We start from the raw sequence: 20,584 nt of genomic DNA, 5'->3' as shown, positions 1-20,584 counted from the left end.
CACAAAACCAATGCAATGACTTGAATCTAAATATGGCAGCACTGATCGATGTAATCGCCTCGTGGAAGCAGTGAGAGCAGCTGTAAGATGGTAGATCAGGGTCAGACTGCATCTCTCCCAGGGAGTGTGAGTCTGTGTGTGTATGTGTGAGTGCATGAGTGTGTGCACCAGCCAAGACTTTGGCAGGAGAGGATTTTTTTGCTGCATCAGTCGGCACAGGACAGTAAATAAGGGAGCGGACACTGACCACTTACATCTGCAACCAGGAGAAGAACAAAGAGGCTTTAATGCTCTGCACATTTTTCAACTTAGATGATTTTGAAGCTCAGGTCAGATGTTATTCTCCTTCTTTACCTCCCATTCTTTTTCTCCTCTGTTTTACAGCTCGTTCCTCCCTCTCAGGTTCTCCTCTCGATTTCTTCCACACGCCTCCTACCACGCCCTCAGAGGACGAGCTGACAGCCATGGCCTTATCCTTGCCAGCCTCCTCCTCCTCCAACAAAGCACAGACTCCATCGCCGGCCGGCAGCGACCCCCCCCTCCGCCACCGCCGCTGCCGCTTCTCCTACTGCAGAGTGGACACAGAAACTGTCGGGGTCCACAGACTGGGCCGTGATAAGCGTAGAAAGCGTCGCCTCCTCAGAGACGAGCGTGAGCGACGCAGCAGCCAGACACGGGAAGGCAGTGGTCAGCGAGGCCCCCCCGGCGCCTCTGCCCCCGTCCGGAGACTCCCCCGCGGAGCAGAGCTGGCAGGAGAGAGACAGCGGACTGGAGCCGCAGGATGCAGCAGAGAGGGCCGAGGAGGAGATGACCCTGGTCCTGCTCAGTCTGATGGAGCATCAGAGGGCCTCGCTGGGCCTCAGCCCCAAAACCGATGTCACCACAGGAGCAGTAGGTACGCCTCTGTCTTCTTCTTCTGCTTCTTTACACCCGCTTCTATGCAAACTGTTGTTGACTTCTGTTAGAGAGGAGAAGACCACCACCCCCCCCACACACACACATGTTCTACACTTGCTGGCAGTCAAGGTGGAGTTTCTCTGCTGAACGAGGGAAAGATTCTCTGTTCACCCTAATTTTAAGCTACAGATTCATGTATGAATTATTATTTTACAATGTTATGCTGCTCTCCTGAGAAATGATTGATTCACCTTCACTCTATTATAACCGTGTGTGTGTGTGTGTGTGTGTGTTAGAGCTGCTCAGGCGCTTGATAACAGAGCGAGACGAGCTGCTGGAGGAGGTGGACACACTGAGGGAGACACTGAGGGTGAGTTTCAGCCACGCGTTGCATTTCACTCTGAGCTCTTGAGGATTTGTTGAATCCATAGACTGTATATATAAAATTCTTCAGTGAGATTTTGTTATACCCTTTATAGTGAACTCCTTTATTCCCCACAATGCATCATGAAAAGTAGCGTACAGCCGATGGTCACTAACTGAGCAAACAAGTGTTTATCTTCCATGTGTCGCTCGCTCTTTTCTCCTCCACAGGCGGAGCGTCTGGAGTGGCGTCAGTTCCAGTGTGACCTGCAGGTCGCCGTGTCCGTGGCCGACCGGCTGCGGAGCGAGTCGGAGCAGGCTCTGGGTCTGCTCCAGGGGCGCCACAGGGCCGTGGAGGAGCAGCTGGCCCTTGCCCTCAGCGGGCAGCAGGAGAAGGACAGAGAGCTGGAGAGTCTGAGAGTCGAGCACAGAGACGTCTGCAGCAAACTCAACGAACTCGGGCAAAAGCAGCAGCAAGCCGAGCTGGATGCTCTGAGAATCACACCTGTGGCGATAGAGAGACAAGACTCTGTGGAGGGAGAGGACATACAAGAAGCTGCAGCAGAGACTGAAGCTGAGCAGCAGGAGGAGGAGGAGAAGGAGGAGAAGGAAGCAAATGGAGGCGTGGAGGCAAACGGGTCCGGGGACATGCGGTCGAAGGGGAAGGGGGTAGCGGAGGGATACCTGCAGAGTTTAGCTGCAATGGAGAAGAAGAGAGAAGCGGGACGTGGGCCCAGAGATCCGAGGAGGATCGTGATGCTGTCTGAACGATCTTGGTGAGTCTGCGTGAAAGTTCACATCCCTCACACAACGACAACTTCTCACTGAACATTTTGTCTTTCAGGAGTTTATCTCGTCTTCCACTCCCAGTTGACTCCTCCGGTCAGAATGAGGCTTCGAATACAAGCACAACTTTACCACTATGCAAGGTATTAGATATTGTCTTTAATATGAACAGTATATCTATTACATGTAATGTCTGAATGACTTTGAGGCGGGGAGGGTTGTGGCCTGTGTAGAATCATTTATTGTCTCTTCCAGAAAGAGCAGCCAACTAAGGGGAGAAGGATGGATCGTATCTTACAGCGACAGGACAGTTGGTCCAGTTTTTATTCGGGTGAGATTATATCTACAAAACCAGCATGATGCTTATTCATCACATAAAGATGGATGACGTGTCTCCACTTCTTCCCACTAACCAGAAATGAAGCCAAAATATAACCAGCTACGAACGCGCCCATTTCGCCTTTGGAGCCAGACTGCAGAATTCATACTTTTTAGTTTGGTCCATGTCCCATCCACTAACATGGAGGAGTCGGGCTTTATCACCTTTACTGCAGACAGCCCCCAGATGTTTTGGCTTCACTTTGGGTAGCAGTCACGTCGTCCATCTTTACACACAGTCTGTGTGTTTTTGTTCATTTGTGTAACTGAGGCTGTTTTTTTCGCATCTTGCAGGAAAACTGGACGAGGATCAGAGCTCAGATTACGTGAAGTAAGTTTCTGTGAGAAGTTGATTCTGAATCTGACCTGGAGACTGATGAACGTTTAGCATTAATGAGTCAGAAGCATTTTGAAACCAAGTCACAATCTCAGGTTGAACTTGAATCGTATGATGAAAAAAGCTTTTCTTCTAAATGTAGATATAGTTTTAAACAAACTTTTCACTGTAATTGTATCACTGTTCTTCGTTAAGTGCTTTATAACCATGTTTAGAAAATTGCTGTACAAATTAAAAACGATCCTCTACACACCCACAGAGTTTTAGGATTAACTCTCAGCTGATCCGTGCTTGAGATCTTCTCTCTCTTCAGACCTCAGGATGGTTTCAGTGCTCTGCTGCGGCGTCACGGCGGCTCCAGGAGGAACTCCCTGCTGCGCTGGTGCCAAGGTCGTACACAAGGTTACAAGGTCAGAGAGAAGTATTTATTTATTCTCAATTTTTTTTTTTTTTAACAATCCCATTCTGTAAAATCAAGTGGCATTCCGCACAGGGAACAAATCAAGGCTCTTCTATCAACAGAATATTGATATCACCAACTTCAGCACCAGCTGGGAGGATGGTTTGGCGTTCTGTGCCGTTTATCACACTTATTTACCGAGTCACATCCCATATGAGAGCCTGAACCCCGAGGACAAGGTAAAACTGCTCATGACTTGTGTGACATGCAGATTTATATCAGTTTACTTCACTTGCAAAGAACATTACCACAGGTTTGAGTCTTTGAAAAACAGATATCATCTATCCAGGCCCAAGCATTGAGAGTCCCTTCAGGCATAAAACCTGGCACATAGGTTTAAACATGAACATGTACCACTCATGTTTTACAAGAGTTCACATCTGAAATTCAAGTGTGTAAAAAATGAAACAGAAACTTTTGACTCGATCTTTGTTTTTGCAGAAGGTAAATCTGGACCTCGCTTTTAGGACGGGAGAGAATGTGGGAGTCACAGCCACACTGGTGAGAGACGCTTCCACGGTCTTTTACACAATGTGTTTGTCATTTGAGTTCTGTAAGGTTTGTTTTGAGATGTGTTCATAGATCTCACAGCATCATGGTCTGTGTTTTTGCAACCTTGCTCTGTGTGGCAGACGGTGGAGGAGATGCTGAGGGCTGACGGGCCGGACTGGCAGAGGGTCCTGGGCTACGTCGAAAGCATCTTCCGTCAGTTTGAGATGTGAGGTCGTCTCCTCTCGTCCTGTTTGGACTGAAACACTGCTCTCCACAAGAGGGCGCTCTGCCAACCAGGATTTTAAATGCATCAGCAATATTGGACTTTATCGTAAGATTTTATGCATCAACACACGTCCTCCCTCGTGTGGAAACATGAGAAACTCCAAACAGTGTTTTAACCTTTGAATACTTTTATTTTTCTACACACTGGACTTAGTGGTGGCACCAGTTTGGTGAATATGCACAGGACACGAACATATTTGAATTTCAGACGTTTCACTTGCTCAACAGTTACTTTCACATTTGGTGTTGGATCCACTGGTTTTGCACGGTTTGCCAAAAGCACTTTATAATTAATGTAATGTTATTGTTTTTAATGATTCCACACTCTCTGGCATTTAAGTTTTATTTATTTTTAATCTTAAACCTCTTCTGCCATGACAGTGATGTCATGTTCGCATGCTCCCAAAAACTAAACCCACAAGACAGAGGGTGGGAGTAGATTTTATTTGCTGTAGAAGTGATGTTTAAAATCTAAGGAGAGTTGTCTTTGAGGAAATGTAAATAAGTATATGTGTGTAACCGCTTCAGTATTTTTAGAAATATATTAAACACATGAAGATGTCGCTGCTAAACCTTATGCAATAATAAAGTTATGTATAATGTAAGATATTGTTTTCTCTGTTAACACCACACACAGATTCACAGAAAGCCTTTTTAATATCAATATACAGTTTGGACCAGACTGTATAACAAAAGACATACATTTGATAGAATATAAAAATGGTATAAAAGAATGTCAAATATGGAACTAAAGGAAATGTTTAAGGTTCAGCGACATAAGAAAGTGGTCATCGAGTAACAAATAAATACTGAAACATTTCAAAAGCAATAATTTAACAAGATGCTTCAAATGAAATCATAATGTACATGTAAATCATGGGTTTATTTTTATGCTTGAACACACTAATTCTCTAGACGTGATTTTGAAATTGCGGCATGGTCACACAGACCCAAAGCATTAAATGAAAGTCACAGAAAAAAAAGACCAATTGAATGTAAAGAGTTCCTATGAAGCTGGGATGGCGCCACCTATAGGTGGTGTCGACAGAGGTGGCAGCAGCAGAGACTTCAGTTTAGCCGACATGGCTGCTATTTCCGGGTCCTGGGTTTCGTACATCTTCACCAGTCGGGCAAATTTGAGGACGCCTGAAAGCGAAGCAGAGAAAAGGTGATGGATCCTGACCTCTACGCTGAACGGATGAGAGCCTGCGTGCGTGTGGCCGTTAAACGCTGCCTCACCTTCTCCTTCGTTGTTGAAGCCGTAGGCTTTGAGAACCTCCTGTTGGATCTGAGTGGCCACGGGGAGAACCAGCTGCAGCATCTTGCCCATGTCGTTGCAGGCGCTCTCCCGAGCCTCCTCCATCCGAGCAACGTTGTCTGGCACCGAGAAGGCCTGGATCACCTCACTCAGCACCACTGAGACACAACAACAGCATCAGTAGGCTCTATATAGAGTATAACTGCAAGGTGATTTAATGTGTATGGTCAAAATGTATTCAGGAACTGTTGAAGCTCCAGCTCGTCTCACCTCTGGTCTGCTCAACAGTCAGGGTCGGCTGCTGTGCTGGAGCTGAGGCCATGACTGCAGAGGAGAGAGGGAGCAAGCAGATCTTTACTCCGAGTAACATGAACAGAATGAAGTACTGCAGAGAGCAAGTACTCCACAGAACCGACGTGACAGTATTCAAAACGTGTAGTATATATGAAGACACACTTCCAGCTAAAAGAACATGTAACTATAAAGTTGGGTAAACATTGACGAGGTATGATACAATTCTAACGTTCAACCTCTGAAATGATTATTTCTGCATCATGAATATTTACTTGTGATTCGTGATTTACATTATGCTGATAATACTATGATTCTAGATCAAAGGATCTGACTAGTGAAGGATCTGACCAGTGCTTTGAGTCAGTCTCAGGTTAGTTAACCAAACCTTGACTAGTCCTCCATCAAACCTGAACTAGTCTCCGTGTTGTGTTGAGCTGGATCTGTTGATGTTCATTCATGGAGAATCGAACTAACGCTGTGTGACGTCAGGATAAAACGCAGCAGGAGGACACTACAACACGTTAAACACACAAACATGAACATCCGGGTCCCTGCTCGTTGGCTAAAGGAGGTTTAATGTAGTGTTAACTCACCAGAGATGAAAATAACAAACCAGCAGCTAGCAGGGCGGCGGACATCTGCCAGAAAACGACGCCTTTTGCGACACACGAAGCAGCTTTACGACACGGGCTCCTAGTTTCCGGTAACTGCTGACGCAGAAGGTAAACAAACCTCTTTGCTCGCAGCGATGAAAGCTCTTCAAAGTGTCAGATTCTGTCCACGTGCTCGCGTTCTGGGCTTTTTAAACTTGAACTGAAGTGAATCTGAAGTCGCAGAAGTTTGGATCGAGTTGTGGAAAGCGGCTGTTTGGTTCGAATCTCGCGGATTTGATTGAATCTTTAGAGTCGATGGAGAAGAAGCTCGCTGATTTCAGGGCTCGACGTCAGGCTGTCAAATCTGTAGAGAAAACACAGGTTGCTGATTCTCAAGTCATGGGACAGACTGAAACTACTAGTACTACTACTAGTAGTACTCCTCCTACTGCTGCTGCTACTACTACAAGTACCACTACTACTACTGCTACTATGGAGCAGAAAAAGACACAAAGCAGCAAAGGAGCAGCTGACAGCTCTCCCATCCAGGTAAGATCACCAACAACCAGTTGTATTGAGTAGTATTTGGGATTTTTAACATTTCCAGAGGTACTTATATATCAACAGCATATTATGAAGTGAGAGGAACCGTCTCAAGCTCCAGGAAACATGTTCTTCCTGTATCTCAATTACCTTTTGCTCCTTGTCTGGCACATTTTTAAACTCTGGCTTTTAGGGTTTGATGCCTGTCGTTGTTTTTCCATCTTTAATCCTTTTAGTGTTTTCGATTTTTAAGTTTTTTTAGTGCAGTTGCAACATACAACTAACTTTGATTCAGCATTATCATTCTGGATATTACACAACATGTGCTTGTGTGTTTTTTGTTGTTTGTTGCACAGTGTTCTGCAGCTGACAATTAAGTGTTCGATTTGATCTGATTTGGAAAAACACTTCAAACATTCACACATTTGGCAGAAAACTTCTAAAATAATATTTTTACATATTAATAATATTAATAGCTGTAAGCAGCTTAACAAATGTTCCTGACCCTGACGTGTGGAACCACAGAGCCAAATTAACTTTACTGTGTCTTCCCCGCAGATCCGAAGTGACTGGCTGCTGGACAGCGCTCTGGGAAGATGGCTCACCTCCAGACATGGGATCATCTCCAACCTCACTCTTCTGAAAGTGCTGCTGTGGCTGGTGTTGCTCGGCCTGTTCGTGGAGCTGGAGTTCGGCCTGGCCTTCTTCATCCTCTCTCTCTTCTACTGGCTCTATGAAGGACTCCGAAGCCCAGCGCCCCGAGAGCCGGGGGAAATGAGCGCTTACTCCGTCTTCAACCCGGACTGTCAACCTCTGCTGGGCTCGCTCACTGCAGAGCAGCTGGAGGGCGAGATGGGCTACATACATCTGGCCAGCAGCTGAAGAGCGCACTTCACATTTATATCAAATAATCAGGGTGTTTTCCTTTTCAGATCTAACTTTTAAAGACTTTACAGTGACATAAATGTGTTTTTACTGTACTTTGACTGTATGGCACGACAGAAAATTGAGATGTCTTAACTTAAAACATCTTTGTGTCAGTGTTAATTCTAAAGCTGCCAATAATCATCACCCTAACTCACAAGTTAGTACACGTTATATTAGGGAACATTTTTCTCTCCTGGGATTCATCTTTTCACCTCGACTTACGACTTCCTTTACAAGCCAATGTGGGGTTAATTCAAAATATGGTGCAGGTGTTGAGAAATGGGAATGAGAAGAGAAAACAAAGGGCAAGTTGCTATTAATATATATGTGGTAAATGGTGTTTACTTGTAATTGAAGTCTTTCAAATTCTAATAAATTATTTTGATGACTCCAGTGTCTCGTCTCTAGAGTGATACAGGTTAACATGTTGTTGTGTAGCAGTATTTTCAATGGAACCGGCCAAGACAGTAAAATATGTTTGATTAAAGCAACTTATTATATGAATATTAGGGAACAAAAAGAAATAAACAAAATAAAATCAAGCAACTGAACTGAAAATAATTTGTAAAGTGGAATGAGATTAATGTTAAGTAATTAAAACAAATAATGAGCTTAGCAACAAGACTTTTTTAAAATTCATTTTAGATAAGGGGTTTTGATTAGTGATTTAAACGATGTAAGTTGTTATGAAAGAAAGTTAGAAATACACATTTTATTATAAAACTATAAAGACAAGCTGACTTTATTTTTAATGCCACGTCTCTTAATTCTTCAAATCAAACTCGACGGGCTTTAGGACCCGCAGAGTCTGTTTTTGTGCAGAGAGTACATGTTCTGAGACAAAGCGAGATGGTTCATTCTAGTCCAAAATCCGTTTGATCGCTTTTGCGTTTAGCTAAAACCTTAAATAATATCCCAGTTGCTTTTTTTAAGATTATCACTAGATTCTTGCAGATGATAGTGGACTCTTCAATATGTTTAAATATATAAACACGAACATCTGTAAGGAGAAATTGACAACCGAGTTTTCCAGGTGGAACTTGTACTTTGGAAGTGAACCATCTTGACCCTTGTATTGGCTCTTTGGAGGTGAAACGGTCTGTATTTCCGGGTTCACTCAGCTTCAGGCTGTTGGTGTGTGTCTCTGTGTGAGTGTGTGTCTGTGCCTTATTCAGTAAGTCTCCTCTTCATTATATAACTTTATATTTGATCTTTGATTCATCTTGTTCATCATTAACACATCTGTGTTTCAGTTTGTTAACTACAGTAGCGTGTGAGCAGGTTAGCTTGTGTGCAAGTTTCACGATGCTAACACTTCTCTCAGTTCAATGCTTCTTCACTTCAGCTGAAATGTTTAATAAGGTTTAATAAGGTGTCTGCTTTTGATAAAAAGAGCAAGTCTAAAGAGATTATTAAGGATTTCCACAACAAAAAGTGAGAGAAATGGAAATTCAACAAATGAAAGGAAGGAAAACAAAAACATTATCAAACCTTACAGAGAGAGAGAGAGAGAGAGAGAGAGAGAGAGAGAGAGAGAGAGAGAGAGAGAGAGAGAGAGAGAGGAAAACTTGGATAATCAAATTACATTTACAGTAGTTTAATAAGTAGTTTTGGACCTCGATATTTTAAATAACTATGAACGACAGAATAAAAGCACAGAACCACTGAAATGTAGCAAAATATACAATGTAAATAACCAGTAAGTATAAGTACATCAACTTTGTAGTTATGCATATTACTAACTTGAGAAAGTGTAGTACAATTCAACCTTTAAGATAACTTGAATATTAAATAGGTCACATTTAATCTTCCACATCAAAATCAATTGATCAATAATCGACTTAACCATGAACTACTTTTACAGCTGTAGAACTAAATATATCAGTGATGTGTTTGAATGTGTCAGTTAAAGGTCCCTGTCCCTGTCTCTGTCCCTCAGCCATGTCTGGAACTCCTGTGATCATGCGTCTGATGGCGTCGGCGCACTCTGTGGCTGAGAAGGCCGGAGCCATCGTGAGGAAGGTCCTTCACAGTGGAGACCTTGGCATTGTGGAGAAGGTGGGACTCATTTGTTTGTAAAGTTATAAAAGCTGCCAGCCTCGTCATCAGTGTCGTTTGGACCTTCTCTGATTCCTCCATGTTTCTCTCCACAGACGGGAGCTAACGATCTGCAGACGCTGGCAGACAGACTGGCACAGCAGAGCATCTGTGCTTCACTGTCCAGACGCTTCCCAAAACTCACCATCATTGGAGAAGAGGTCCGTCAAAATATCTCTGGTTTAAGGCTCTCTATGGGGGGGGGGGGGGGGGGCAGTGAGGACAAAGACAGACAATGACTTGTATCTCCTGCTCATCCAGGATCTTCCATTTGAGGAGGTGAAGGAGGACGCAATTGAGAAGGGCCAGGCAGAGGAGATCCTCCAGAAGAGCTGCCCAGCAGAATACATGGGGCTGAAGGAGGAGGAGGTAAAACAACCAGTAGATCCAGGAGTGTTATATATATTTTCAGTAACGGTAGTTGGGTAAAGCTGAAGAATTTTAAGTTGTGTTATTTTTCTGTGACTCACAATGGTTAGAAATTGGTGCATAATGATATTGTGAATCTAACTTTGTGAACGTGTTGGTGTGTTTGTGTGTCTCAGCTTGTTGTGTGGGTCGATCCACTCGATGGCACAAAGGAGTATACTGAGGGTAGGCTCTTCACATATGCTTTTTAAAGTGCGTGTGTTTGTGTGTGTGTGTGTGTTCGTGTGTGTGCACAGTGTGCTGAGGCTTCATTATGAGCAATCCAGGAATTGACTGAACAATAGGTGGAGCTCTGAAGTGATTCCACCAGCTTCTTATCTTAAAGACATTCAACACACACACATTGTCGTCAAGTTAAATCATTGACTAATTACTTCAGCCCTTCTACTTTCTGCTTCCTGGAAATGAACACAACCACCGACTCAAGTCTTTAACCGAATCTCTTGTTTGAGTCCATTTATTTCTTCCGTGTGTTATTCTCTGGCTCTCGGGTTCACTGTCACTTTCACCTTTTTCCTCTCCTTTCTCCGTGCATTTCTCTGTCTCTGTCTTTCTGTATCTAACTCGCCCTCCGCCGACCCCAGCATTGAGGTGTCCCCGTCAGCTCACCGAGGTCCAGACACCACATGGCGGGTCGGTGACCTCTCACAGCACCGCTCTCTGTAATGGTGACACGTAGGAAAAGCAGCGATGGAAAAACCTCTGCATGAACTTGCTGTATTGACTCTTTAACTGCCAGAGCTGTTTCTCATGTTTACTCTGAGTCAATTCAACGTTGGTTAAGTGGCCTCCAGCTAACGTCCTGCTGTCTCCAGGGCTCCTGGATAACGTGACGGTGCTGATTGGAATTGCATACGGAGGCCGAGCCATAGCAGGTGTCATCAACCAGCCTTTCTACAACTATCAGGTAACAGTGAAGACTAAGTATTGTTCTGCAGCTGCGTCTTAAAACCAAACACTCTGGTTAATTCAGACTATGTCAGCTTGGAGCAGGAGCCGTTTTGGGGAGAACCATGTGGGGAATGCTGGGAGTGGGAGCCTTTGGATTTCAGCTGCAGGAAGTTCCAGGTGACAGGAGAATAGTCACCACAACCCGGTCCCACAGCAACAAGGTTGTAATAGACTGTGTAGACGCCATGGAGCCGCATGAAGTTGTAAGAGTGGGTGGTGCTGGGAATAAGGTGAGATTTTTTTGACTTTTTAGAGTTTTAACTTAAGACTTTTAACTCCTTAGAGACAGCAAAAAGAGACAAAAAGCCTGCTTCTGTGTGAATAACACCTGGTCACTCATTTATCTCTGCAGATAATTCAGCTTGTTGAGGGAAGAGCATCAGCTTATGTCTTCGCGAGTCCAGGATGTAAGAAGTGGGACACCTGTGCTCCGGAGGCCATCCTGCACGCAGTCGGAGGTAAAATCTCGACGACTACAGGACAGCTTTTAAAACAGTACACGTGCTAAAGTGCTAAATATTTCACCAGCTCCTTCTGTCCTTGTGCAGGTAAACTGACCGACATGCACGGCAACGCGTACTGCTACGATGCAGATGTGAAGCACATGAACTCCGCCGGTGTCCTCGCGACGCTGCGTAACCACGAGTACTACGCCAGCAGAGTACCACCGTCGGTGAGGGAAGCCCTGAAGCTCGACTGAGGAAACATGAAACACTTTGGCTAACTCAAAAAGTAATTCAGCAACACACCAATCGTACTTCAATCAGAAACGAGGCGACTCCACAGCACTTCCATTTATTTCACTCATTTGAAACAAAGTCGTACAAATCTCAAAACATCGTAACGTAACTGTTTTCAACTCGAGGACCAATCGCTGTACAAGGCAAGATTATACCATATTAAATTAAAATACACAAGTCCAATGTTTATCAGTGAGTTGGAAATGATTCACTGTACTTCATTCAATAACCACTAGGTGGAAACAGTGTAACATCACTAGCATAATGCCGACAACAAAAAATATTGTGTTGACCCCTTTACAACGTTGTGTAATGTCATGCGATGAAGTGTTCAATGTAAGATGGTTTGTCTTGTATTGTTTTTATTAGTTCTTCACTTTTCTTTGTACACGTTCGTCTCTTGCATTCACGTATCCATGGCTAAGTTTCTACCATAGACTGTATATAAAGATGGACGACATGACAGCTCTACAAAAGTGAAGCCAAATAATCTGGACTGCCCCCTGGTGGCTGACTGGCGTACAGGACATTAACCCGGCTTTTTCTATGTTAGCATATGGGATGTGGACCAAATTAAAAAGTAAAAAATTCAATATTTTCTTCCCAAAAGCTGGTTTCTGTCATTTTATCACACTGATCTATGTTCAACGTCCCGATTTGACGGCTGAGACGTGTGATTCGTCCAGCTGGTGAATCGGGGGGGGGGGGGCCCTCGATACCACAGCTCCCTGATCACCATCGTCCATCTTAATCTACAGTCTATGGTTTCTACATACCTAATGATCTAAGCAAGATTAAAGGACATCAACTCAAAGTGCTCAGCTATGTTTTGTTCTCACATTTCCACACACACCGAATTTACATCAGAACAAAAAAAGGAACATTTAATGCTATTGCATCTGCCTTTTTCTTTACTTTACATCAACAATGGAAATTCTCCTTTTCAACAACCACAAATGCTGGTTTAGTGATGTGAAGGATGCAAGTGTTCAGAGCTGAAGCTGGAAACACTAAACTAATGCAGCGTATCTATTGTTTATGAATGCCCTCATAAAAGTACAGTTCAAACAGGCTCACAAATGTTTCTTCTTGCATTTGGCTAAATTTCTGGGGAAAATCTCCGGATTTTAGAGATGCCTTACATTCTTCAGTCGTAAAGATATAAACTTATTCTACTATGTCAAACGATTCCCTCTCTGTTTTCAGCTCCATTCAAACAGGGGCAATGGCAGTAATCAGGTGAATTACATGCACATTAGGCAAGTCGAGGTGGAACAGAAAGTTATCAACCAGGGCAAAGAACCAGTCTCAGTGTCACAGGTGTGCATGCGTTCACAAAATCACAATGGAAGTTGTGCATGGAGGCGGAGAAGCGTCTTTTCCACAAAGGGTTAGTTTTAAATGTTGCTGAATGGACTGAGCAGTGGAAACGAAGGCTGAGTGAATACACACCATGGCGTTGAGAAAAACTTGAGTAAAGGAAATACCACTCGTGTTCATAAAACTACCCACAGAACGAGCAACAGCAAACACTCCTGGAGTTTCTGTTTACACACGAACGAGCTTACTGAGAGGAGGCTGGAGGGTTTGAGGCAGCCTGCAGGGACTCGGGCCAGAGACCAGCCAGGGGAGGAGCAGGAGAGTCAGGGGGGAGGGGAGGGGGGGGCAAGACGTTCACCTCTTCTTAGGTGCCTGAACGGTGCGAGGGGGGGTGACAGGGCGTCCTGCATTCACCCCTCCATACTGGTACTTGGCCTTTTTTTCTGACGGCTTCAGAATCTGAAAGACGGTGAGATGGGAGCGATTAATACATTGACAGCAAATACAGTCGGGTTCAAATCAGGATTAAAGTTCCGGGACAACATCAAACGGAGCTCGGTACCTGAAAGGAGCACATCAGAGACTCGTCCACACTCATCATGCCGCCCGCGTTGTCAAACTCCCCGCAGTAGTTGGGGGCAGAGAACAGCGTCACCAGCTGCCGCTTGGCAAAGAACTCGTAGCCATCTTCAACGACCTGTGGTTAGAAGAATTAGAGCAGAAAGTACCTGTCAATCAAGGGGGAAGGTGTTTGACAAAAACCTTTTGGGACCAACTGATGGTATTTTTAAGTAGAAGCGCCAATAATCTTATTTTTCCGGCTTGTTATGATTTCTTACTGAATAAACATGTTAACTCGGGCATTATCTTTTGATTCCTCACATTTTTCACAATATACTGACATTTTATAGGATCAAACATACGATACTAAATGATTTCAAAGCAAAAATGTATCAAGAAAACAGCTGCAATATTATCGCTTAAATTACAACATATTACGGTTGTAATACAGGAGTTTTTGCTACAATACATCTGCAGAACTACTGGTTGTATTGCAATGTGTTGTCTGATTCATGGAAACACTGTTGATAAAGTCAATTGATCTGAATACTGAAGTAGTCAAAACCTGAAACCTGATTATCACCATTATTCATCTATCTAGTGGAAACATTTAGTGTATTTTGCAATTTAATATTGTAATTGAAAACCTGTATTGAATGTAGAAAATCATGAAATAAATGAGTTATTTGTAAAACACATTAAACTGAACTCAATTATTAAGAACAATATTTCTCTGTCCTTGTTTCTGAATGAACTAAAAATGTTCTCTGAAATTTTTCATTTGATTTGCCTCTACAAAATGAAAGTTGAATTTCCCACGGAGATACAGCAGGAGTGTGTATCTGTAGGAGTGTGTGTATCTGCAGGAGTCTGTGCATCTGTAGGAGTGTGTGTATCAGTAGGAGTGTGTGTATCTGTAGGAGTGTGTGTATTAGTAGGAATGAGTGTATTAGTATGAGTCTGTGTATCTGCAGGAGTGTGTGTATCAGTAGGAGTGTGTGTATCTGCAGGAGTGTGTGTATCAGTAGGAGTGTGGTTATCTGTAGCAGTGTGTGTATCTGTAGCAGTGTGTGTATCTGTAGGAATGAGTGTATTAGTAGGAGTCTGTGTATCTGCAGGAGTGTGTGTATCAGTAGGAGTGTGTGTATCTGCAGGAGTGTGTGTATCAGTAGGAGTGTGTGTATCTGTAGCAGTGTGTGTATCTGTAGCAATGTGTGTATCTGTAGGAGTGCTACCTGATGTGCTCGGCAGATGAGATCCAGGTCGTGGCGGTTGAGGAACTTGCTGACCACGTCGGCCCCGAAGGTGAAGGAAACTCCCCGATCGTTCTCCCCCCATCCCTGCACGTCCTTGTCTGGGTCCGACCACAGCAGGTCGCACAGCAAGCCTGGTACCAGTCAGAAGCACCAGTCAGACCAATAACACTCCCAGAAGTCAGAAACTGATAGAAACAAGCGTTTGTTTTTCTTTAACTTAAAGGTTTAATTTTCATTTCATCTTTATATACAGTGGTGTTAAACCCTGAGAACACATTATGGACAACTACAAACTGTTCTGTGCTACCAGCTGTCACCTCAGTTCCAGAAATAGCAATTTATCTCTTTGAAAATGAAGAGCATAGCTAGTTCAATTAAGTCCTTGCTCAACTCTAACATGAAACTGCTCAGTCTCTTACAATCAATGAATACAAATGTGCTTCTACACTTATAATCAGGCTGATTAAGACTATTGTCACGAGAGCGTTAAACCACAGACCTGTGTCAGGGACGTCAGTCGGTCTCATAATGCGTCGAATCTGTTCCATGGACTGCAGATCAGGAGAGAGACCTGAGGAGAACAAGGGATTCTGTTAATGTGACTCACACTGCAGCAAATCAAATGTTCAATTTACATAAAGAAAGGAACATGACAAAGTAGAGACCTGGAGATAGGATGTAGCAGAAAACATGACTCATTAATGCCAACGCCTTCAGATACATGAATACTTGACAAACCTCCATGGCAGCAGAAGATCTTCTCATCGATAATGGCAGCTATGGGCAGGCAATTAAAACAGTCTGTGAATGTCTTCCAGAGCTTTATGTTGAACCTGCGTTTGCCTGAGGAGAAAAACATAAACAAATCAGACAAAGAACCATTAGAAATTATTTTTTAATGTTTTCAAATACTAGTAGGACTCTCCTTGGCCAAATGGAAAAACACAGGACTTTGGGATATAGCCAGTGCACGACAAACAAACATGTGTCCACTCACACTCGTCGTAAAAGCCGTAGATGCGATTGATGGAAGCACACTCGTGGTTCCCCCTGAGCAAGAAGAAGTTCTCTGGGTATTTGATCTTGTAGGCCAGCAGCAGGCAGATGGTCTCCAGCGACTGTTTCCCTCGGTCCACGTAGTCGCCCAGGAACAGATAGTTGGCCTCCGGAGGGAAACCGCCGTACTCGAATAGCCTCAGCAAGTCGGTGTACTGTCCATGGATGTCACCTGGAATCATGTGTTCAGATGTAACATGTTTAATTTACCTCATGATCTCAGTGATGAGTGTTTTTTAATCAATGGGATTGAAGGGAAATGATAAGGAAACAAATACAGATGTATAAAAGTTCTCACCACAGATTTTGAGCGGAGCCTCGAGTTCTAGCAGGATGGGCTGACTGAGGAAGATCTCTCTGGACTTGATGCAGAGCCCCCGCACCTCAGCCTCCGTCATCTGGACGATCTTCCCTGGACGACATCCTCGGACTGAGAGTCAAACGCACAAAGACGTGATCGTTAAACAGGGACGAGTAAGTATTTGACAACAGATCGCTGCATCAAACTCCACGTACAGTAACGACAGGTGTCCAGGTACGTTTATCAGATCGTAGGGTAACATGCCAACCAATTATTACGAGACAATGTTCCTGTCGTGTTCTGTCTTTCAGAGTTCAGGTCAGCTACTCTTTACTTTACATCAGTGCATCATGGTGCCTTTAGAGAGAGAGACCTGACTATCGTGTTTCCTTCGCCACTGGTAAGAAATTCCACGTACTCCAGTCAACACTGGTCGTTATAAACTGGCAAGCAGAGGAATGAACAGCTTGTTGGACCAGCTGGAGGCGTGTGTGTGAACGAGGCTGGGGGGGGGGTACAGGAAGGACACAAGTCTGGAGGACGGGTATGTTAGCAAAAACAAAAAGACAAATATTAAAATAATTAAATTGAGAACGTTATAATATTAATAACAATTACTATAACAACTGAAAATGCAAATTATAATATCTATTAAATAACGTAAACATAGATGCTAACATTGATGACCATAGATTGAGCTTCTTAAGAAAAACCTTGAATAGGTTAATGAATCCAGCTTCGAATCCATTTCTGTCCTTAAATCGACATTTGACGAGTTAAACAAATTATACAAACTAAAAATCCTTTATGTACATTTATAAATAAGCCATTTTACCTAAAGATTTCTCTAATTAAATAGAAATTAAATGATTTCAGATTTTCAATGGGTGCGTTTGGAGGCTGCTGACGTCACGGAGGCTTTAAAGGGGGCGTGTCGCTCGGGTCGTCTGGCCATGTCAACCCTTAACGTTACTAAGCAACCGCAGCATTCCTGTGACGTTTCAATCTTCTTAACAAACGAGAAAAAAACACGCAAACTCGAATCGTCGCGTTGTGATAAAACCACGTTGTGTCTCTGTTTACCGTAACTCTCTGTCACGCGCAGCCACGATGGCGATTTTCTTGTATTTGTGACACAATTTCCTGCGCAGAGTCGCGACTGATAGCGAACATGGGAACGTTCGTGAATAGCTCCGACAACCTGTGACATCACAGTCACGTTAATCACTGCGCTGTGAACGCAGCGGCTCGATTCGACGAAAGAGCGAAAGACGAATTGTTGCGTTTAACGTGGAGTAGAGTTACAAGTTACACGCCCGCGGGGTTTTTCTTATTCGAGCTGAAATGCGTAACTACGCTCTCTTACCTTCTAGTAACCGGGAGATGAGGCTGTCTACGTTCAACTCGCCTTCCGCCATGTTTCTCTTACGCAGGCAGGCGCTGGGTGAAATCAGCCCTGAGCAGTGACTCGCAGGCTCAAGGCGCAGGAGACAAGGTACAGGTACAATTTCAGGGTATTTGTGTTTTTTTACTGAATTTACCGAGTTATAGAGCTCAGCGCAATGCAGATTAAGAAAATACATGCAAATTGAACAAACATGTGCTAATTAAGAAAACACATTAAAGGTTCAGTGTGTAAGATTTAGGTGAAGAGGATCCATTGGCAGAAATTGAATATAAAATAACCCTACTGATGTTTCTCAAGTGTGTTTAACCTAAAATGTATTAGTTGTTCTTTAATTTTTTCTAGAATGGGCCCTTTATGTTTAAATACTTTATATTTACATCAGGAGCAGGTCCTCCCTCCATAGAGGCCGCAATGTTTTTTTTTTTTTACAGTAGCCCAAACTGGACAAACTTAGACATTTGTGAGTTTTTATGTCAACTGAAGGCTGCCGTGAGGCGAGGGGTATTCAGCTGCAACGTGCAACTTTACCACTAGATGTCAGTAAATTCTACACTGTGAATTCTACACAACTTCATCAATTTGACGAAACATGCGCTGCAAAAAAGTGACAAACTAACTGTAGTTCAGTGCTTTGTGAAGTTCCATCACCATTGACGAGTATACTCTTAAGGATTAACTTGGTTATTGTAGAATTTGTATTTGGTGAAGTGATAACGGCTAATGTCCAATTACATTTGGAATATTTCACAATTTATATGCAGTACAGAAAAAATGACACATAACTGAAACAGTACTGCCAGTTCAACAGAGAGTTTATAAACCTGTCTACAGATTTTCACAGGTTTTATTCCTTTCTCAAATCTACTAGTCCACTAGTGGTGAACTTTGCTTCATTAATACTGGGAATTAAGTGAAATTATTGCAATTTTTCCTTGATAAATGGCTTTAAAGTGATAAATTAGATGATTATTTTCAATCAATAAACATATCAATCAATCATTCTTTCATTGTCGTTTCACATTCGGAGAAAATTTAGCTTAATTCCAATTAATAGTTAAACTTAGTAACAAATCGTTTCTCAAATCCTCCATAGTCGTCCTCTCCTCCGAAGGGGGGTGCTTACTGTTATGGCTCCAGGTGTTGGGGGGGACCAATGTATCTGTAATCGCTGTTGATAAAGGTGCGAATATACGGTGAAGTCTGGAGGAAGAAAACAGAGAAGAAACTAGATTAAATCACAGAATCTTCAAAATGTAGAAACAGTCGGGACATTAGAGAAACTAGGAGACATGAATCAATATTCAATTCTCAGTTTAATCACAATGTTTTTACCTTGGTTGGACATTTCAGGTTAATCTCTGCAGTTAAATCCAATTTGGCAGTTTTGTTGCCCAGAGGTTCCAGCTAGGAAAACAGGAGTCAGGGTGACAGTGGGAATAGATTTAATATACTGGTACATTAATATAAAATAAGTTGTATTATCGTTATCATGTGCAAGAACAACTTTACAAGAGAGAAATGTTTTTTATGTATTATTTGGAAAAGTTGTTGATCTCGCTACTATGGTATATTCTATACAGCCGAGATGTCGATGTTGTCGTTGAAGTTGATTTTGAAGGAATCTCAGCGGACTTTGTTCTTGTTTGTATAAAAACGTTTGTTAAACTGAAGTTTCACAGGTCAGACGGGCACCATGGTATACCCGGAGAAATCACACGCCAGTAGTGAAGTCTGCCTTGCCACTTTAAGACAAGGATTCTTATAGGGGAGATGCTTACCCCAAAACTAGAGATAAAATGACATCACACATTGGGTCTCTGACTAAATATGGACATGTTTGGTACCTAAAGCTGAAGATGCCTGCTAACGAACATTCCTTCTTTACCCATCCATTAGCAGGTCAGAGATTATTCCCTAGGTCAAAGATCATTCCAAAAAGGGAGAGAACTAAAGATAAACATATCAAATAGTATTTAAAAAGTCTGAGACTAAGGTGCCATGGATGTAAACATGTCATTCTGGTTTATACCTATGTTAAAAAGATTTACTCTAGCGAATATACGACACTACTAATTTACTAAAAAAAGACATTGGTATAAAATACTGTGAAAGTGTGTGATTGTCTGTCTGAGAGTTACCATGTTGTTCCACAGGGAGCGAGCGATCATCGTATGGGCCTTCTGGCTGAGGTGGAATCAGTCGGCACTGAAATAGGAGCGATCGGGACGGCCATCCTGTGGAGAAGGTGCAAGGTACAATATGTATGTACTTCATCGATCAGAGCAGTGAGATGTAGGAGTATTTTGACCGGTGTGACACAGGATGGTGCAAGACGTAGAAAAACCTAACTGCCAGAGCATTCAATGAAAATTAAAAAAACAGAGCTGCCGAACGAATGGTTTCCAAACACCTAAATCAAACGTACTAGTTCTTCAAATTAAGTGACTTTAAAATGGATTAGTGATGATTTGAGAAGGACTCTTTAATATCAGCACTATGTAGCCACGGCGCTGTGATGATTCTGATTTATAGACGACGGAGGAGGTGACTGATGGTTCTCAAGAGAGCTTTGTTTTGAGTTGTCATTGTTACCGGCCGTCTGGGCAGAAGGATATCCCTGAGGAAAGGCTGGATGACCACAGTGATGTCTGAGCGAGTGTCGTAGCGGCCGGACTCCACGAGCTCATGGAGCGAACCCTTAAAGGACGAGAGCGAGCGAGCGAGCGAGCGCGAGAGAGAGAGAGAGAGAGAGAGACAGAGGAAAGTAATTTGACGTTCAAGGTGTTTACTCACCTGATACATTCTGTTGTTGTCCTCCAACATCTGAAGAGCTGTAGAGTTGGATTCTGGCA

At 43.1% G+C, this 20,584-nt stretch overlaps 4 protein-coding genes across 5 annotated transcripts; 2 read left to right on the top strand and 2 right to left on the bottom strand.

Moving 5' to 3' along the window:
* Nucleotides 1-4,636: 4,636 nt before the first annotated feature.
* Nucleotides 4,637-6,237, bottom strand: grcc10 (gene rich cluster, C10 gene). Of its 2 annotated transcripts, none has more exons than XM_053445740.1 (4): nt 6,144-6,237; nt 5,527-5,580; nt 5,238-5,414; nt 4,637-5,144 (listed from the first exon to the last, which is right to left on the bottom strand). In XM_053445740.1, the coding sequence occupies exons 2-4, from the start codon at nt 5,576-5,578 to the stop codon at nt 5,005-5,007; spliced, it is 369 nt and encodes a 122-aa protein (XP_053301715.1). In that variant the 5' UTR covers nt 5,579-5,580; nt 6,144-6,237; the 3' UTR covers nt 4,637-5,004. The 2 variants fall into 2 exon arrangements, with proteins under 2 accessions (XP_053301715.1, XP_053301716.1); XM_053445741.1 differs by lacking the exon at nt 6,144-6,237 and adding an exon at nt 5,936-6,133.
* On the top strand, nt 6,234-8,002 carry saysd1 (SAYSVFN motif domain containing 1). The gene is made up of 2 exons (XM_053444941.1): nt 6,234-6,692; nt 7,245-8,002. The coding sequence occupies exons 1-2, from the start codon at nt 6,459-6,461 to the stop codon at nt 7,566-7,568; spliced, it is 558 nt and encodes a 185-aa protein (XP_053300916.1). The 5' UTR covers nt 6,234-6,458; the 3' UTR covers nt 7,569-8,002.
* A 696-nt stretch (nt 8,003-8,698) lies between these two features.
* On the top strand, nt 8,699-12,644 carry bpnt1 (bisphosphate nucleotidase 1). Its single transcript, XM_053444911.1, has 9 exons — nt 8,699-8,787; nt 9,553-9,671; nt 9,767-9,871; nt 9,972-10,079; nt 10,256-10,304; nt 10,955-11,046; nt 11,123-11,320; nt 11,443-11,548; nt 11,639-12,644. The coding sequence occupies exons 2-9, from the start codon at nt 9,555-9,557 to the stop codon at nt 11,788-11,790; spliced, it is 927 nt and encodes a 308-aa protein (XP_053300886.1). The 5' UTR covers nt 8,699-8,787; nt 9,553-9,554; the 3' UTR covers nt 11,791-12,644.
* On the bottom strand, nt 11,870-17,763 carry LOC128459944 (serine/threonine-protein phosphatase PP1-beta catalytic subunit). The gene is made up of 8 exons (XM_053444910.1): nt 17,691-17,763; nt 16,322-16,453; nt 15,965-16,195; nt 15,706-15,810; nt 15,467-15,538; nt 14,947-15,098; nt 13,713-13,847; nt 11,870-13,609 (listed from the first exon to the last, which is right to left on the bottom strand). The coding sequence occupies exons 1-8, from the start codon at nt 17,740-17,742 to the stop codon at nt 13,505-13,507; spliced, it is 984 nt and encodes a 327-aa protein (XP_053300885.1). The 5' UTR covers nt 17,743-17,763; the 3' UTR covers nt 11,870-13,504.
* Between the last annotated feature and the right edge of the window lie 2,821 nt (nt 17,764-20,584).

This window comes from Pleuronectes platessa, chromosome 17 (genome assembly GCF_947347685.1).
Source record: "Pleuronectes platessa chromosome 17, fPlePla1.1, whole genome shotgun sequence".
Classification (NCBI taxonomy): Eukaryota; Metazoa; Chordata; class Actinopteri; order Pleuronectiformes; family Pleuronectidae; genus Pleuronectes; species Pleuronectes platessa.
Note: the sequence above shows the minus strand (reverse complement) of the source record. Positions and strands in the feature narration are given on the sequence as shown.

Bases quoted from the DNA above. Each gene is read 5' to 3' on its own strand.
- LOC128459944 (XM_053444910.1), bottom strand. From the start codon at position 17,742: ATGGCGGAAGGCGAGTTGAACGTAGACAGCCTCATCTCCCGGTTACTA. The intron at 15,099-15,466 runs GTCTGTGGTTTA...GACTGGTACCAG, and splicing joins GACTGACGTCCCTGACACAG to GCTTGCTGTGCGACCTGCTG. The intron at 13,848-14,946 runs GTAGCACTCCTA...TTCTAACCACAG, and splicing joins TCATCTGCCGAGCACATCAG to GTCGTTGAAGATGGCTACGA.
- grcc10 (XM_053445740.1), bottom strand. From the start codon at position 5,578: ATGGCCTCAGCTCCAGCACAGCAGCCGACCCTGACTGTTGAGCAGACC. The intron at 5,415-5,526 runs GTGAGACGAGCT...GTTGTGTCTCAG, and splicing joins GACTGTTGAGCAGACCAGAG to TGGTGCTGAGTGAGGTGATC. The intron at 5,145-5,237 runs GTGAGGCAGCGT...CTTCGCTTTCAG, and splicing joins CTTCAACAACGAAGGAGAAG to GCGTCCTCAAATTTGCCCGA.
- bpnt1 (XM_053444911.1), top strand. From the start codon at position 9,555: ATGTCTGGAACTCCTGTGATCATGCGTCTGATGGCGTCGGCGCACTCT. The intron at 9,872-9,971 runs GTCCGTCAAAAT...CTGCTCATCCAG, and splicing joins TCACCATCATTGGAGAAGAG to GATCTTCCATTTGAGGAGGT. The intron at 10,080-10,255 runs GTAAAACAACCA...TGTGTGTCTCAG, and splicing joins TGGGGCTGAAGGAGGAGGAG to CTTGTTGTGTGGGTCGATCC.
- saysd1 (XM_053444941.1), top strand. From the start codon at position 6,459: ATGGAGAAGAAGCTCGCTGATTTCAGGGCTCGACGTCAGGCTGTCAAA. The intron at 6,693-7,244 runs GTAAGATCACCA...TCTTCCCCGCAG, and splicing joins CTGACAGCTCTCCCATCCAG to ATCCGAAGTGACTGGCTGCT.